At 43.2% G+C, this 17,547-nt stretch overlaps 1 protein-coding gene across 3 annotated transcripts in view; it reads left to right on the top strand.

Moving 5' to 3' along the window:
- Positions 1-17,547, top strand: part of Otud7a (OTU deubiquitinase 7A) — a 324,086-nt gene that overhangs the window by 219,438 nt on the left and 87,101 nt on the right. For all 3 annotated transcript variants that reach the window (XM_029480173.2, XM_029480172.2, XM_029480170.2), the window contains 2 exons: positions 239-332; positions 1,478-1,632. In XM_029480173.2, coding sequence (XP_029336033.1) covers positions 1,482-1,632 — 151 coding nt within the window. In that variant the 5' untranslated portion in view covers positions 239-332; positions 1,478-1,481. The remainder of the gene's footprint in view (positions 1-238; positions 333-1,477; positions 1,633-17,547) is intronic.

Below are 17,547 nucleotides of genomic sequence, written 5' to 3'. Positions count from 1 at the left end.
ACCAGTAATCACTAGCAAGGTTTACAATGTTTTTATCCTGTGAATGTGATCCCAAGTGCTTGCCAAAGTGAGTCAAGACCATTCTTTTCTGCCAGCATCCACTTGTGGGAGCTGGTGATCAGCTGTCCAGGAAGTGCCTGTGGTAGCAACTGGCCTCACCTTAAATGCAGATTCCTTTGACAAAGAACAAAGCACAGGAGAGGAGAGACCATGCTCTTATGCTCTCATTTATCCCCAGGTGGCAGTGACAGAAGAGGAGACCATTGCGGCTGAAGCTGCACTGCATGAGGCGAAGGAAGAAGGAGTCTCCTAACTGGTGCCACATACATCAGGTCCAACCATTTCTTCATGTTTAGTCACACCAACCAAAATGTACTCCCAACTAACAGCCACATGTAGATAAGACAGAACATATGGCTAAGTCTGAGAGTATGGACTCCTGCCTGAGACCTTAGTCCCCACATCCTGGACAAAGGAGTTTCCCTTCTCACAGCAGTGAACACCCTGTTATAGCCAGCCACATAAGGCCAGTGTACCTAGCTCCAAAGATGCAAAACCTGCTCACTGAAAACTCCCACTCTATTATTATAGGAAGAGGATCAAAAGGTATTTATCAATAATACTATGTAGTGTGTAAAAATAACCACATACTTGATAGTATAAAACTGTGCACCATCTGTCCTGGCATCAGTGAACTTCCCATAAACCCCACCTAGTGATAACTGTAAGTCTGGGGATTCACACTCTCTGCTACTCAACTCATTCATGTGCTTGTGGCTGACCTCCAATAAAACTTTATCTGTAAAAACAGAGGGCTACATTTGGCCTCTGTTTTATCAGCCCTCACTGGGAACCCAAGTAGCTCCAAAGCTGCTTCCTCCAGGTGATACACACCCAAGGACTGCTTTCTCTAGCTGTTTCAAACACCCATGTTGCCCTCCCAAACCCCACACCTGCCTACAGCTGCTGTGCTCAGAATATCCAACATCCTATGAGTACAGTGGTGTTGTCACTGTGAGTGTGAAGACTCAAGGAGGCAGCAGACATTTTAGCAGTCATCATGAATAAGTATTGAATTCCAGTCAGCCAGAACTGAACTGAGAGGCTCTCATAATAGCCAACAAATTAGCCTTCTACATACTAGAAAACAGAGAGTCAGATCCCGGTGCCCCATCTCACAGTGCTGCAGAGGATTGATGCTTTAGTTTGACTTTAATGATATAACATCTTGTGTGTAAAAGAAGAGAATTATTCAGAATCTGATTTACAACTGGACAACAAAGGTGGTAGGGATTTCTTCTGCCTACTAGGCCTCTGAGGTGTGTGTGTTTGTGTGTGTGTGTGTGTGTGAGTGTGAGTGTGTGTGTGTGTGTGTGTGTGTGTGTGTGTGTGTGTGTGCACGTTCTCTCTCCAGCTCGCACTTACACACCCCTCTGGTCCATTGCATGGTGAGATACCCTTCTCTTGTTTCCTGCAGATGGATGGTCTCTAGCCTGCTTCCAAACCCGCCCTCGGCTGAGTGCTGGGCAGCACTTCTACATGATCCTATGACGCTTGATATGGACGCAGTCCTGTCAGACTTTGTTCGGTCCACGGGGGCAGAACCTGGTCTGGCCAGAGATCTGCTGGAAGGTATGTAGACCTCATTGTCCCCAAACCACCCACTCAGACTTGGACATCTTTCAACAGACAGAGAAGATAAGAAGGTCTTCATTGTCTGACAAAGGTGTCACTTGGGCAGCATTTGACCACTTTTGAAGCAAAATGAAGTGTTTATGTTGGGGATGGAATTCTTTACTCTGCTTGCCAGTATTTAGGGTAGGACATGGATTATGAGCTGTGACTGTGCACACAGAGAAGATTGTGTCAGCAAATGCGTCAGGAGGATTATTCTAACTAACAATCATTTTTAAGGACAATATACTCAATGAACTAGAAATTCGACAACATTCAAGAAGATGGTTCCCATGGAAACTGTCTCTTCATATCTTTGTCTTAGCACAACATGAGACACCAATATCTTAGGTCAAAGTTATCAGTGAAAGAACCATGTAGTAGCCAGGAAATCAAATGCACCTTGAGGCTTTTAAGTAAAGCTTTTGTGACATGAAAAATTGTGTCTGGTGTACATGGGATATTTCTGCAGCCCTATTCAGCCATGCTCATCAGACCAGAGTTAACCTCGGTTCTTCCTTCTGAGTTATGATGCTGTTGAAGCAAGGAAAATGAAAAGCTGGTCATGGGCACTCAGGACATTCAAGCATGGGGAGGAGGGGCACTGTGTTTTCAAGACTGATCTGTCTTGGATGCATGCCCTGCAGTTTGTGGACTTGGGAGCCATCAAGCAGCATAAGTCACAGTGATTCTCAAGGTCATTTAGAGAAAACTGAATTACTAGGCGTCTTCATGAACAAAGGTAGCCACTGAAAGTTGGACGTTCTTGTTGGAGCACCAAGGGCATCCTCATGCATGGTGTCTTCCAGTTTTATTGCTGGGAAGAGACATCCTGATGGAGGAAACTTAAAAAGAAAGTGTTTGCCGGGCGTGGTGGCGCACGCCTTTAATCCCAGCACTCGGGAGGCAGAGGCAGGCGGATTTCTGAGTTCGAAGCCAGCCTGGTCTACAAAGTGAGTTCCAGGACAGCCAGGGCTATACAGAGAAACCCTGTCTCGAAAAAAACAAAAAACAAAAAACAAAAAAAAGTGTTTAATTGAGTCTGGCCTACAGTTTCAGAGGTCTAGTCCAGTATGATCATGAAAGGAAGCACCGCAGATATGGTGCTAGAGAGGGAGCTGAGACTTCTACATCTTGATATGCAGATAGCAGGAGACTGTGTGCCACACTGGCATAGCTTGAGCATAGGAGACCTCAAAACCCGCCCCCACAGTGACATATTTCCTCCAACATGACCACACCTACTAATAGGTCATGCCTCCTAATAGTATCACTTGCTATGGGCAAAGTATTCAAACACATGAGTCTTTGGGGGCCATACCTATTCAACTACCATACAGGGTCTGAAAGTCCTCTCAGCCTCTCATAATTTTAGCCTAGCTCATGATTTCAGCAATGTATGTGAGTAAAAATGTAGTCCTGGCTGCCCTGTCCTCATGTCATGTGAAATCAGTCTCCTGTAGATCCCTACCGCTGTTAGGATCTGCCTAGAAATGGGCAGGAGGGTACTATAGCGCTGGTCCATGTCAGACTCCACTGCCTATCATGTGAGAGTGGTCATTTATTTTATCCCTTTATCCTTAGAGGTTTTGGGGGGAGAGGTTTTTAACTAAGTTGACCCCAACTTACCTGTTCAGGATGATGGTGGCCGAGAAAAGGTGCCCCAGAATCTGTGCAGGTGGCTCATGCAGCCGTAGCCAGTGTCTTCATCTCATGTCCCTTGTTTCCTCTTACACGGAGTCTAAGCACTATTATCCCTTTTCTGGTTTTCTTCATTTTTTTTAAATTAAGGTACATAAAAACTGTATTTTCTGTACTAATCTATGCATTTTAGCATATGGTTGGATTCTGTGAGTGTTCCTACTGTCAGACACAGACTGCTGCCCCACCTTCAAGGACTAGGCCCCAGCCAGTTCCTGAGGTAGCCATAGTGCTGTCCACACAGCTGGCTTTTCTGTTTCCAGAGAGCTGTTGAGATCATGGACTCCTGCTATTTGATCTTTCAGAACTAACATTTCACGCCATGCCTAGTCCAGTGCTTAACTGACCTGCCTGGCCATCAAGGGAATAAAGAAAAGACAGAGAGAAAGCTGTCATGGGGTGGTCTGAACTCTCTGCTGGACAAACCTCAGCATCCTGGAAGCTCAATACATTTTTTATGTATAGTTAAATAGAAAGGTAGAGTTATTATATATAGGTAAACAAGAGGTAGGTTTATTATGTATAACTGGGTCAATGACATAGGTTTGGCTAATCTCAGAAGGAGCATCGTCTGTGAGCGAGCAGCCTGCAAGCCATAATCTTGAGGTGAGATAGGATGGGGAAAGCAATGAAGAGTATCTTCTACACACAGTATCCTCCCATGGACCTCTCCTCCCCTCCAGATCCACTCCCTTTCTGTCTGTCATTAGAAAAGAACAGGCTTCTAAGATCCACTCCGTTTCTCACATGACAAAATAAAATATAAGATAAAGCAAAAGCCATCACTTTAGACACAGCAACCAAACAAAATGAAAGAGTCCCAAGAGCAGGCCCAAGAATCAGAACCCAGTCATTCTCATAGTCAGGGATGTTATAAAAGGATTAAGCTAAAAGCTATTATATATCCACAAAGGACCTGATGTAGACCCTGGGGGCCCTGTGCTTGCTGCTTCAGTCTCCGCGAAGTCATATGCACCTTGCTTAGCTGATTCAGGGGGACAAGTTCTCCTGGAGAGGGCTGTGTTCTCCTGGAGAGGGCTGTGTTCTCCTGGAGAGGGGTGTTCTCCTGGAGAGGGGCGTGTTCTCCAGGAGAGGGGTGTTCTCCTGGAGAGGGGTGTTCTCCTGGAGAGGGGCGTGTTCTCCTGGAGAGGGCTGTGTTCTCCTGGAGAGGGGCGTGTTCTCCTGGAGAGGGCTGTGTTCTCCTGGAGTGGGGCGTGTCCTCCTGGAGAGGGCTGTGTTCTCCTGGAGCGGGGCGTGTCCTCCTGGAGAGGGGCGTGTTCTCCTGGAGAGGGGCGTGTTCTCCTGGAGAGGGGCATGTCCTCCTGGAGCCCTCCATCTGCTCTGGCTCTTATGTGCTTTCCACCTCCTCTTTGGGTTGGAGTTTTCCTTCTAGCACCTTCTTTAGGGATGGGTTTGCAGATAGTTATTATTTAAATTTGGCTTTAGCATGGATTATCTTATTTTCTTCATCTGTGGTGATTGAAAGCTTTGCTTGATATAGTAGTCAGGCTTTCTTAATTTACTTTCTCCGGCCTTTTTTTTTTCTCTGACCATTGTTTGGACTAAATTGTTTCTAATGATACCCTTATGTATTTAATAGTTCTTTCGTCCCCTGAGAAAAGGGAGCCTTCATTAAGGACATGTCACCCTCAGATTGCCCTGTAGGCAAGGCTGTGGGAATTTCCTTGAGTTAATGATTGGTGTGGAAGGGCCCAAACCACTGTGGGTAGTGCTGTCCCCAGGCAGATTGTCCTGGTGCGTAAACAAAAGCAAGCTGGACAAGCCACAAAGAGCGACCAGTAAACACCTATTTTATTGAGAAATGTTGTGTCTATATTCATCAAAGATATTGACCTATAATTTTTCTCTTTTTTCAATTGAGTCTTCTCTGATTTGGGTTTCAGAGTAGGACTCTGGAAGGACTTTGGGGATGTGCCTTCCTTATCCATTTTTCAGAATCTCTTGAAGAACATTTGATGTTAGTTCTTCTTTAAAGGCTGGCAGAATTCTGCACTGAATCCATCTGGCCTGGGCTTTTCTCAACTGGGAGATTTTTAATTGCTACTTCTATTTCACTGGGTGTTCTGGTCTACTTAAATTACTTACTTCATATTGACTTAACTTTGGTAGGTTATAACTGTCTAGAAATCCATCCATTTCTTTTAGAGTTTGCAGTCTGCTGGAATATGATTTTTTTAAAGGATGTCCTTATGATTCTGAATTTCATCAGTTTCTGTCATAATATCTCAGTTTTCACCTCTAATTTTATTACTTTTGATTTCTTCTCTTTTTCTTTTGACTGGTTTGGTTAATTTGTAAATCTTACCAATCACTTCAAAATACTAACACTTAGCTTCATTGTTTTATGCTTTTGTTGTTGTTTTGGTTTTGTATTTTTCTTCATTTCTATTCATTTCAGTCCATATTTTGATTATCTCTTCCCACATACTTTTTTGGGATATTATTCTTGTTTTTCTAGGGCCTTTGGGTGCATCATTAACTCTAGACCTCAAGAGGTTTTTGATGTAGGCGTATATGCTCTTCTCTTATGACCGCTTTCACTGTGCCCCATGGATCTTGGTATGTCTTATTTTCATTCCTATTCAGTAATAGGAATTTTACAATTCCTTCTTGATTTCTCCTTTCACCTGACTTTGATCTTATTAGTGTGTTGTAGAGCTTCCATGAATTTATGCACGTTCTTCCTTTCCTTTTATCTTTATCTTTTATCAATCTTTAATAAATAGTTCTAAGATAGAATGCAGGATATAATCTTAATTCTTTTATATTTGTATAGATTTATCTTGTGTAAATTGTTTGCTTTGGAAAAAGCTGCATGGGTTGCCGAGAAAATATGTATTTGTCAGTGTTTCAGTGGAATATTCTGTAGATAAGTTAGGTCCATTTGATTTGTGATGTCATTTAACTGCATTCTTTTCAGAAGATCTGACTATTGGTGATAATTGGGTATTGAGCTCATACACTATCACTTTATTGGGGTTGATCTGTGGTTTTAAGTCTAATAGTGTTTCTCAAATAAAATTTCGTGCACGTGTATATGTGTTTAGGATTATAATACACTATTCTTGAATTTTTTCTTTTATTAGGACATAACGGCCATCTTTACCTCTTCTTGTTAGTTTTGGTTTGAAGGCAATTTTGTTGAATATTATAATGATTTCAGGTACTAGTTTTCTTGTTCTGTTTGCTTGGAATACCCTTATCTGTCCTTTTTTCCCTAAAGTGGTATGTGTAGTTGGACATGAGGTGTGTTTGTTGAAGGCAGCAAAAAGACGGATCCCATTTTCTAATGCAGTCTGATAGTCTTTGCCTCTTCATTAGGACTGGTGAGACTGTTAATATTAGGAGTTATTACTCAACAGTGTATGTTAATTCCTGTAATTTTGTTGCTTTTATGGAGTTCCATTAGACCTCTCTTGATTCAGTGTTCTGGAATTGATTCATTCCTTGTCCTGTCTGTCTTGTGTATGTGTATGTTTCACAATCTCTTCAGACCTAAGTGTTCCTTCCAATAGTCTCTCTAAAGCCAGCTTAGTAGTCACAAATTCCTTGAATCTGTTTTATCATGAAAATTTTTCCTTTCTTCTTCAATTATGACTAATGGTTTTGCTGGGCTGGCATCTGTAGTCTTTTATAACTTGTTAAATGCTGGTCTGGTTCTTTCTGGCTTTCATGCTCTCTGTTGAAGTCCCTTGGGATATTGATGGCCCTGTACATGAGTTGCTCTTTCTTTCTTGTTGCTTTTAATATTCTTTGTTCTGTATATTTAGTATTTTGATTATTATATGACATGGGTAGTTTCTTTTCTGATCCTGTCTGTTTGGTGTTCAGTACATCTCTTGGATCTTCATAATCATTTCTTTTCTTAGATTATGGGAAGGGATTTTTTTGTTCTGTTTTTGTTTTTTAACTTTTTATTGATTTTTTTTGTGAATTTCGTATCATGCAGCCCAATCCTTGCCCTTTCACATCTGCCTCCATCCTTACAACATCCTCCACAAAAGAAAATAAAAAACAAAAATAAACAAAACATCTTTTGAAATCTTGTTGTATCACAGTGTGTCCCACAGTATACCCTTTTGTTCACATACCTTTACCTGCATATGTTCATTGCAATGAGTCATTGGTCTGGTTTGGGGCCTCTGGATTCTGCTATACCATTAACACAGAATGAGGATTCCTCTCAGATATCCTATCCTTGCCTTGTGTCATGGAGATCTTGCAACTTTGGATCTACAGGGCTACCCTTTCACAAGCTCCAGAAGTTCAGATATTGGTCTGGGCCAACTCAAAGTCCTAAAACTGGCCTTGGTGGTAGCTGAGTTGGTCAGCCCACTAGCTTTCCTATAGCCCCGCCACCAGGGCTAGCTCTACTGTGCTGCCCAGGTGAGGTGCAGGGCCCATTCTCCTGAGTGTTGTAACCAGTAAGGAGCAGGGCCAGCTCACCCACTCTCGCCCTCACCACCTCACAGCAGATGAGTAGAGGGGTTCATGCTCTTAGGACTGATTCACCCATGCTCCCCCCACCAGGGCCCACTCTCCCGAGTGCAGCAGCCAGTGAGGGGTACAGCCAGCTCACCAAAATGCTTCAACCAGTGAGGGGAAGACCTGGCTCTGCACAGCCCTTTGACATCAACATGGTCCCAGGAGGCAGCCCAGACCAGGGGCAGCCGCATGGTCTTTAGTGGTTAAGATGAGCCACAAACCCCTGCTGCTGCATGGCCATGGACACAGACATGGCTCAAGTGGCAGGGCAGGTTACTCACAACTGGGCTACTTCTCTCCACCCTCGAGTCTCTGGTCCTACCTCTTTTCATAATGCTCAAACCGTTCCGCTTCTCTCACACACACATGGTTGCACATGATTGTGGCTTCCGACACAGGCAGGCCACACAGCTGGTGGGCCTCTGGATGTCTTCCCCTGTCCATGCCATATGACATGGTAGCAGGTGGGCCTCTAGGGAGCTTTTCTTCTATGTTTTTATAATTTATTATGTTAATCAAAAATTTTAGACAATATATTGTGATCATTTTCTTTCCATTTCCCCAATTCCTCCCAGACTCTCCCTCCACCTCCCATACCTCCCACTCACTAACCTCTTCATGCCCCACCTCTGAAAAACATTTTTTAAAATGCAAAAAGACAAAAATACCAACCACACACACACAAAGATTATAAAAATTTAAAAATGGTGCCCAATTCATGTTAGCCAATTACTCCTGAGCATGAGGCCTGCCCAGTGATATGATTAATAAGAAAACAACTTTCCCTTTCCCAGGAGGTATCATTAATAATTAAATACCTTTGTGGTTAGTGGTAGGTTTTTATAAGCCCTTCGACCTCTCAGTTGTGATATTTTGTCTGGATTGGACCTGTGTGGGTCTTGTATGCTTTCGGAGTCTCTGAATTCATATGCATGTCATTGCCATTGGATTTAGAAGATGCTCTTTTTTGGAGCCATCCACCACCTCTGACTCTTACAGTCTTTCTGCCTCCTCTTCCCAATAGATCCCTGAGCTTGAGGAAGAGTTTTATAAAGGGATATGACTTATGACTGGGTGTTCCAAAGTCTCTCACTGCACATTGTCTAGTTGTGGGCCTCTGTTAATTCCCATCTACTGTGAGAAGTGTCTCTGATGAGGATTGAGTGATTCAATGATCTATGGTTATAGCAGTATGCCATTAGGAGTCATTTTACTGCTATGTTCCTTTAGCAGAATAATAGTATTATGTTTTCCTATGTGTCCCATGATCTATCAAATCTGAGGTTCTTGGCCATTTTGGCAGTGTCGGGTATGGGTTCCACCTGGTGGGATGGGCCTTAAGTCCATTTTTTTTAAAGTTGACTGGTTACTTCCATTACATCGGTGCCACTATTGTATTAGTCTGTATTATAATCAGGTCACTGTTTCAGGTCTCAGCGTTTGTACCTAGGTGGCATGGCTGATTACTTTTCTCCTCCAATTGCATGCAAATGAAGTCACCATATAATGGGGGAAGCAATGTCCAAAATAGGTATCTTATGCCACCAAGTAAAACCTCTGTGCAAATACTGGTTTACAGCTTACTCAGTCCTCAGTGAGAGGAATCCCATAAACAGCCCCCGCCCCAAGCATCATAAGCTATTGCCAATGCAATATGGTTCTGGTTATTCTCCTTAACCTGACAGTAAGACCCCCATTACTGGAGACACATCTTATTTCTATTCAGTGGAACATGAAGAAACCAAACTGTTGCTTAGCTAGCAGTATTATCCCTACTAACTACCATTCCTGGTGCCCCAAGGTGCTTTTCTTCATTGGCCTTGTTGAGAATATTTACTGTGGCTTTGACTTGGGTCTTTTCTCCCTCTGTACTTACTATTAAAAGGATTGGTCTTCTCATAGTGTCCCAGAGATTCCTTCATGTTTTGTTCTTGGATTTGACATTTGTTTAGGAGTTGACATTTTCTTGACAGATTGATTCAGTTCCCCTACCTTGTATTAAAAATATGATATGCTCTGTGCAATTTCATCCAATTTATTATTACAGCTTTTCTCTACATTTTTTATTTGAATTTCCATTTTTTTCATTATTTCAAGTTTTGATTCTGGCTTTTTTTCAGAGATTCTATTTCTTTATTAAATTCTGGTTTTACATCTTGAATTATTTTCATTATTTTATTAAACTGTCAGTGCTTTTGCAGTCTGTAAAATTCAGAATGCACTGGGGCTGGAGAGATGGCTCTGCAGTTAAGAGCACTGGCTGTTCTTCTAGAGGTCCTGAGTTTAATTCCCAGCAACCACATGGTGGCTCACAACCATCTATAATGAGATCTGATGCCCTCTTCTAGCATATGGGTGTATGTGCAGATAGAGCACTCACATACATAAAACAAAATAAATATTTTAAAAATCAGAATGCAGTACTTCTTTCTGGTATTTCTTCGTGTCCTCTTTGAGTTCTTTGATTATTGCTATTTTGAAATCATCCTCTTGTATGTTATCTAAGCCAGTTTCCTCAAGTCACATTACTATGTGACTTAAATTTTTGTTGGAGGCTTCTTTTGGTTATTCATATTTGTATTTTTGCAATGGGACTTAGACATAGGTAGTTAGTGTTGTTTTTTAGTAGAGACATTTTCTCTCTCTTTTGTTGAATGGGTGTTTGATATTCTCTTGACTATTATCCCATCTTGTCAGGCTACATGAGGCTTAGGGTTCAGTTTTTGAACAATACTGTGTTGATATTCAAATGGGGTTTCAGAAGTAGACCCAGCTAAGTTTGAGCTAAATGAGATTTGTAAGCTCAGGAGCAGATTTTCTAGAGTTAGAGGATTATCAGAATCAGTCTTCAGAAAGATGAGCACATGGGTACTGGCAGTTACCTATATAAATATGGGATTTTTTTTTCACCTGAAAGGCAAGTGTGGGACTCGGGTCCTTAGGTGAGTCACAGAAATGGGTGGAGTTGTTGGAGTATGTCCTGGGCTAGAGATGAGAGCAAGGATACTCCTCAGCTAGTGACACAAGTCAGGCTTCCCTACCAAAGGGATTCATGTACAGAAGGGTGCAAAAAGGCAAGAAAAGTATATGGTCATTAGGTAGCAGCTTACAGAGGTGGATAGAGTTGTTGTTTGGGTCTAGTGCCCCTCCCTGGAGAGGACTGGTTCTTGGGTTGAAGAGGTAGGTATAGTTAGCATTGGGAATCTTGTGTCTACCCAAAGAAAGGGCCAAATATATGCAATGGGGATCTGTGGGGTAGGTGGGGTAGTAGGGGCAATGAGGGAAGTCTAAACTCCTCAGCTAGAGTCGTGGGTTATGGGGATCTGGCAGGTGTAGATGGGGTGAGTGGACAAGTTGAGCCTCCCTAACTGAGGGATGTATGCAGAACGGGACACAGAAAGGCAAGTGGGACATGTGGCCCTTAAGCAGGTTACAGGAGAAGCCAATTCAGCTTTCTTTTTTTGTTGTTGTTTGTTTGGTTTTTTTTTTTTTGCATCTGTGATGTTTCTTTTTATTTATTTTTTTATTAGGTATTTTCCTCAATTACATTTCCAATGCTATCCAAAAAGACCCCAATACACTCCCCAACCAGTCCCCCACCCACCCACCAATTCAGCTTTCTAACTGCAGCCTTTGAGTAAGCTAACGAAGTATTTGTCCTTCTCTTCCCGGCTTATCCTCCTTATTATAATATCCTCCACATTCACCCTTGCTGTCACAAAATACAGAATTTCATGTCTTATTGCCAAATAGCATTCCAGGGTGTCTGTGTATCATATTTTCCGTATCTGCTCCTCAATTGACTGTGGGTAATTAATTACATTGTTTCTAGTTCTTGCTTGTGGATAGTGCCACAGTGAGTGTGGGGGTACAGATGGCTCTTTGATATATTGACTTTACTGCCTTTGAACACATGCCCCGTGGTGGGACTACTGACTCATAGAGTAGCTGTGATTTTAACTTGCCAAGAACCCCCCATGCTGTTTTCCATAGTGGTGATACTAATTTGCATTCCAGCTAGCAATATGAAAGGGCTGTCATTTCCCTACATACCACACCTTTTTTACTTGTTTTACTTTCTTTTAATAGCCATAATGAGATGATAGCTCACTGGGTTTGGGATAGCCTGAGGTCATTTCCTGAGTCCTGTAGCATCCCCTGAACTGCCTGGTGTCCAGCTGCAGCATTCAGTTAAACAATGTGTATCAGAGTCACCTGAACATTGCTGGTCACAGCTCCTTCTTGATAAGTGAGGGGACTGTGGTTCCAAATTAGAGGGGTTCTTTTAAGCATCAGGTTATTTGGTGGTGCTATCAATGTTGAAGTCTTCTCATAGGCAGGCCTCAGAGGTGTGTGCTGGGAGAATGGAGAAAGCACCTCCTTTCAGGAAGCGAGACGGGAGTCTGAAGGGTCAGAGGAAGCTGCAGTGACAAAGCTGGACAGAAGGGACCTGAGCCTTCTCAAACTGTTATAATTTTGTGCGTATAATTTGTTTGTTTTAATATTAAAAGTCCAAAAGAAGGAAAGCCTGTCATAAGAATCGCAGTACTGTACAAGAAGGATGGTTAGGATCAAAACTGTTATAATGATACAGACCCTGGCTGAGAGACAAGATTGGAACAAGACAAAGAGACAGAGACAGAGAAAGTCAACCAGGATCTGCCTCCAGATGGAAGGTGTTCCTGCCTGCCACCTGCCACCTTTCTCCTTTGTCTGTCCCTTACATTTTGCCAAGGAAAATGTCAGAACCAGTGACATTGTTCCCCCAAAGTGATGGAATTGTGAGAAGTGCATTTTCTGTTGGTATAAAAAGATACCCATGGCTGGATAATTTGTAAGCAATAGAGATCTTCTTTGACCTGTCATTCTGGAGTCAGGAAGTCCAAGAGTGTGTCACTGTCTCCCCATCCCCTGGGGAGGGTATGAGAAGTGGCATGGCTGAAGGAAGAAGGACACTAGTGTACTAAGATGGGAGAACACTGGGGGCAACCGCACTTTGTAACAGCCTGTCCTGCTGATAACTTACTGAGTCCTTCAGAGTGAGGTGTCCTTCCCATGAGAAAGGTACTAATTGAAAGATTAGCTCTAAAGATTAGCTCCCAACACTGCCACAGTAGCCACTGGATTTGAACCTGTGTTTTGGTAAAGATAAACCACTGACCTAGCACCCTAGTGACTTGCAGAAGGAGCTCCTCCCCGCCACCCCTCCCCCAACCCCTCCACTTTGGTCCCTTCAGCATCTGGCCCAGCCTATTCTTCTTGCTTCATAATCTCCTCAGGCCCTTGGCTTTCCCTTTCCCCAGACCCACCAACCCCTGCTTTTGTTTAATCCATAGTGACTCTTCCCTTCTACATACACACTTTATTCAAGGGCACATTAGTCACCTTTCTTGTTTCTGAAACCAAATACTGAACAAGAAGCAACTAGGGGAAAGGGGTTTGTTTGGGGAAATGGCTTTGAGAGTGTCGCTCTCATGGTAGAGAAAGCATGGCATCAGAAACAGCTTTTGACTGGGGCATGAGGAGTCTAGGCTGCTTTCTTAGATACGGGTATGGACAGGAAATGGGCCATGCTAAAGAACCTCAAGTCCCACCTGTAGTGGGTTGCTAATAATCCTATGGAGAACATTTCAGTCAACCCATAGCACCCTCCAACGTAGATCAGAAACTCCAGGATTTATTTTCTTCATGTAATTGGAAGTTAAAAAAAGAAAGAATGAAAAACAAAAACATTGTTAATGGTCACAACCATTAACACTTTATAGTGTTATAAGACACTTTATGAAAACTTTTGATTAACTTAAAGTTGGAGCATTAGTGGGGGACATAGCGTGACTCATCCTTCTGCATGAATGGAATGCTCTGCACAGATCAGGGTTATTAGTCATCTTCCTAATTTTTTCTTGTGTTTCGGCCTTGAGTTCCTTTCTTCTAGATCATCATAGAATATATAATAGGGGAGCTTTGACATCGAACCCTTTAAATACGCTATCATTTCTTTTCTCACAGTGAATTAGCAAAGGAGAGGTTAGATTTCCTACTGGATAGCTGGGGAAGCTGAAGCCAAGAAAATCTCCAGAGGTTCCACAGCAAGGACAGAGCAGAGCCCACTGCCACTGGTTCAGAACTAACACCTGAACTTAGCTCAGACAGTAAAGACTACATTCCATCTACAGAAGCCATCTTACCCGCCCACTGGCTTCTGCAGCTTCACAGCTCTTCACACACAGGAAGGTGCAAGCATGTTTTCAATAATCACTGAAGGGATGGTTTATTAAACCCTTTTATGAGGTGGCTAATTAACCTTTATTTTTCAAATGAAGCCATACTCCAATAGACTGCAAAACTTCAACAACAACAAAAAAATAGAAGTGTGGCTAACATCCATGCGCTAGACACTGTCTCACCACTTTGCATATATTAGAAGTTAATTAAGAAGATTTCTGAAAAGAAGCCAAGCACATAGTTGCTAATGAAGCACCCATCCCTACCTAAAGGGGAAGCAGCACTTGCAGTTCTGCAGTAACTGTGAAGCTGCCAAGGTATTCCCGCAGCAAACCCTGTACCTTGCCTTGTTCATCGTAGAAAACTACTCCTGAACAAAGTGGCATGAACTCACTTAGGAAAACCAGTAATGGGAAATTAACATCACGTGTGTCCTCTGCATGATTTTCCAGAATTTTTGTGCAATTTGGAAAGCCAAGAAAAAAAAAAGGTGAATAAGTTAGATTATATTCCTCAGAATGAAGGGATGGAGAAGAAGCCAGGTGTGCTACACACCTGCAGTCCCACCTAACTTGGCAGTCTAAGCAGCAGGGACACTTGAGCCTAGAAGTTCAAGGCTAAGCTGAGAGACACAGCAGCATCCCTGCCTCCTGTACTGAGCTACCCAGCTAACTGAAGTGCTTATGGGAACTAGTCGAGCTGATCATTCGAAACTGAGAAATCTTCAGGTTGTTTATGAGGAGGCCTCTTTTCCTGGTCTCCTAAGCTTAAAAAACATATAGTTTAGACATCTGCTTAAATTAATATAATATATATATTTTCTTGGTCCAACTTACACAGAGGGGCAACTGCTAATTACTTGATGGTCACGATGACAGGTCACTTATGTTGGGCCCTTGAAAGCTTTCCCATGGTGTGGGCACAGCAGCTACTGACTGGGATCATTGTAAAATTACTCCAGAAGAAAGGGGGATGTAAAGGGAAGACCTTTTTAGTAAAAGCACCACTGTCTACCAAGTGTTTGTGGGATCCAGGTATAACAGATCCACCTTGCTACCCAGAGAGCATCTTGAAGGGCAGGCATAGAAAGGGCAAACAGCAAAGCAGTGGTGGCAGCTGAGGCCCCTGCCTGGAGGCCCTTGAGTTTGAAAGAGCCCTACCATTCCCATAGATATATAAGTGGCAGAGAATGAAGCCAGGGCCCTGTACATACTAAGTGTATGCTCTATCACTCAGCTCCATAACCAGGCCCAAGACTTTTTTTTTTTTAACCTAAGATGGCAAAGCAAAAATGGCTTCCCCCATGACTCCTGGGACACTTCCTCTGGCCTGGCCCCATTCAAAACACATTCTTTGTTTGGATAAAGGAGCATATTCAAATACTCTTGAAACCTATCTGCATCGTTTGTGGTGAGTTTCCTTTTGCGGCTGTGGTCAATTAAGTAGCTTTTCTTTCCCTTATTTCCTTGCTTTTAGTGGAAGTTGTAACCTAAATACCATCACTGGCCTGCTTTCTCATCTTAAGAATGTCTGTCTCAACTTGGCTGCTTGAGGTTAAATGTTTCCCCTCTGGGAAGCCAAGCACCACAGCTGGAAAGGTGGTGATCAATAAAGTATTACCCTCACAGCCAGAGAGGTTGTTCCTCATGTCCCACATGTAAAACCCAGGTATGGTGGTAGTGTGTGCTTGTAACCTCTGAACTAGGTAGGCAGAGACAGATAACTACCTGGAGCTTACTGGCCAACCAGCCTACCCTAACCAGTGAGATTCAGGTCAATGAGAGACTCTTCCTTAAAATGTAGGTGCACAGCACCTGAGAATGCCCAATGTTAGCCTCTGAGTCACACATGCACGCACACACACACACACACACACACACACACATACACACACATGTATCATGCACACACGTGTGCATGCACAAACACATATGCACATGCATAGATGTACACACACACAACATATATGCACACATATAGACACAGACACACAGAGCCACATGTAGAAACACACACATATACTCACATATACACCTACACATAGACACATACAGAAACACACACATATACTCACATACACACACCATACATGCATCCACACATATACATATATATGCACATGCACACATGTATACATAGATACACATATGCACACAACATATACACACATAGACACAGACAGACACATACTCACACACCCAGCAAGGATCCAGACTATGAGACAGTTTTCTCACAGCAAAACAACCCTCCATTGCTCTATTGACAGTAGAGGAGAAACCACCAGCCATAGATCCCGAGTGGCATCTAGACACTGAACTTTAGCTAATATCTTGCAAAGAAACAGAAACTCAGTACTCCAGCCACCTGGGGTAGGATCAGGCCCCAGAGATCAGGCCTTTTTTTACCAGCATCCAGGGGGGACCACAGTCCTGCTGACACCTTGACCTCAGCCTTGTCAGACTTAGAACAAAGAAACTGACTGAGGCCTCTGGACATCTGGCTTTCAGAATCATGAGAAAATAAACACATGCTTCTGTGAGCCGCTCAGCGTGTGATAATACGGTAGGCAGGAGAAAATGACAGGTCTGATGAGGAAGGGCCATGAAGGATGTGTGATGGGGTGGTACTCTCCAGCTTTTGCCTCTGCTAGTGGTGGACTAAGCAAGCCCAGCATTCACAGTTGTGAGCACACAACTGGGCATTCAGTATCCTACCAGCAATGAATCAACCACAAAAAAATTAAGTTAAGGATTTTCAGAACATTCTACAGATGAAAACTGTCCAGGGTTCTGTCGCCAAAACAAAATCTAGTATTCACAGTCCTACCTTGTGTACTACAAGGTAGACAGATGACATAACTGTGCCGGTCCGTGGTATGGTCAACCTTGCCAGTATCTGAAAATGTAATATCCAAATAGCTGCAGCACTCCCTCATTCGGGAGGGCCCTTTGCCTGCAGTCACCTATTATGGACCTATTCTGCTGCCTTAGTAGTACCATAGACTAGGCACCCCTGAATTTCTGCTGACTTCATTAACATTGCTCCTTGGTGCACAGACTCCTTGGTGGGCACCGCCCTCTAGGTAGACACAGTCTCCAGAGAAGAGTTAGGGTCCCGTGGAAAGTCTTGAGGTCTGCTGGGTAGACCTTTACTCCCTGATGAATGGTCTCCAGAAGAAGAGGAGCAGCGTACTTGGTGGACATGACCTCCTAGGTACACATAGTCTCCTCAGTAGACAGTCTCCAGGTAAATTCAGCCTCTGTACTGGCCACAGCCTCCTTGATGGACAGAGCCTCCTGGATAGACACAGTTGGCAAATGTAGCCTCTTCAGTGGACACAACCTCCTTGGTGGACATGGTCTTTTGAGAGGAGTGTGTGGCCTCCTTTCCATATACAGCACAGTTCTATCTCTGCAGCCTGCTGCTCCAAGCTCTCCTGGA

The sequence above is a fragment of the Mus caroli genome, unplaced genomic scaffold (genome assembly GCF_978045245.1).
Source record: "Mus caroli unplaced genomic scaffold, Mus_caroli_1 scaffold_8, whole genome shotgun sequence".
In the NCBI taxonomy this organism is placed as follows: domain Eukaryota; kingdom Metazoa; phylum Chordata; class Mammalia; order Rodentia; family Muridae; genus Mus; species Mus caroli.
This window is presented reverse-complemented; position numbering and strand designations above follow the sequence as displayed.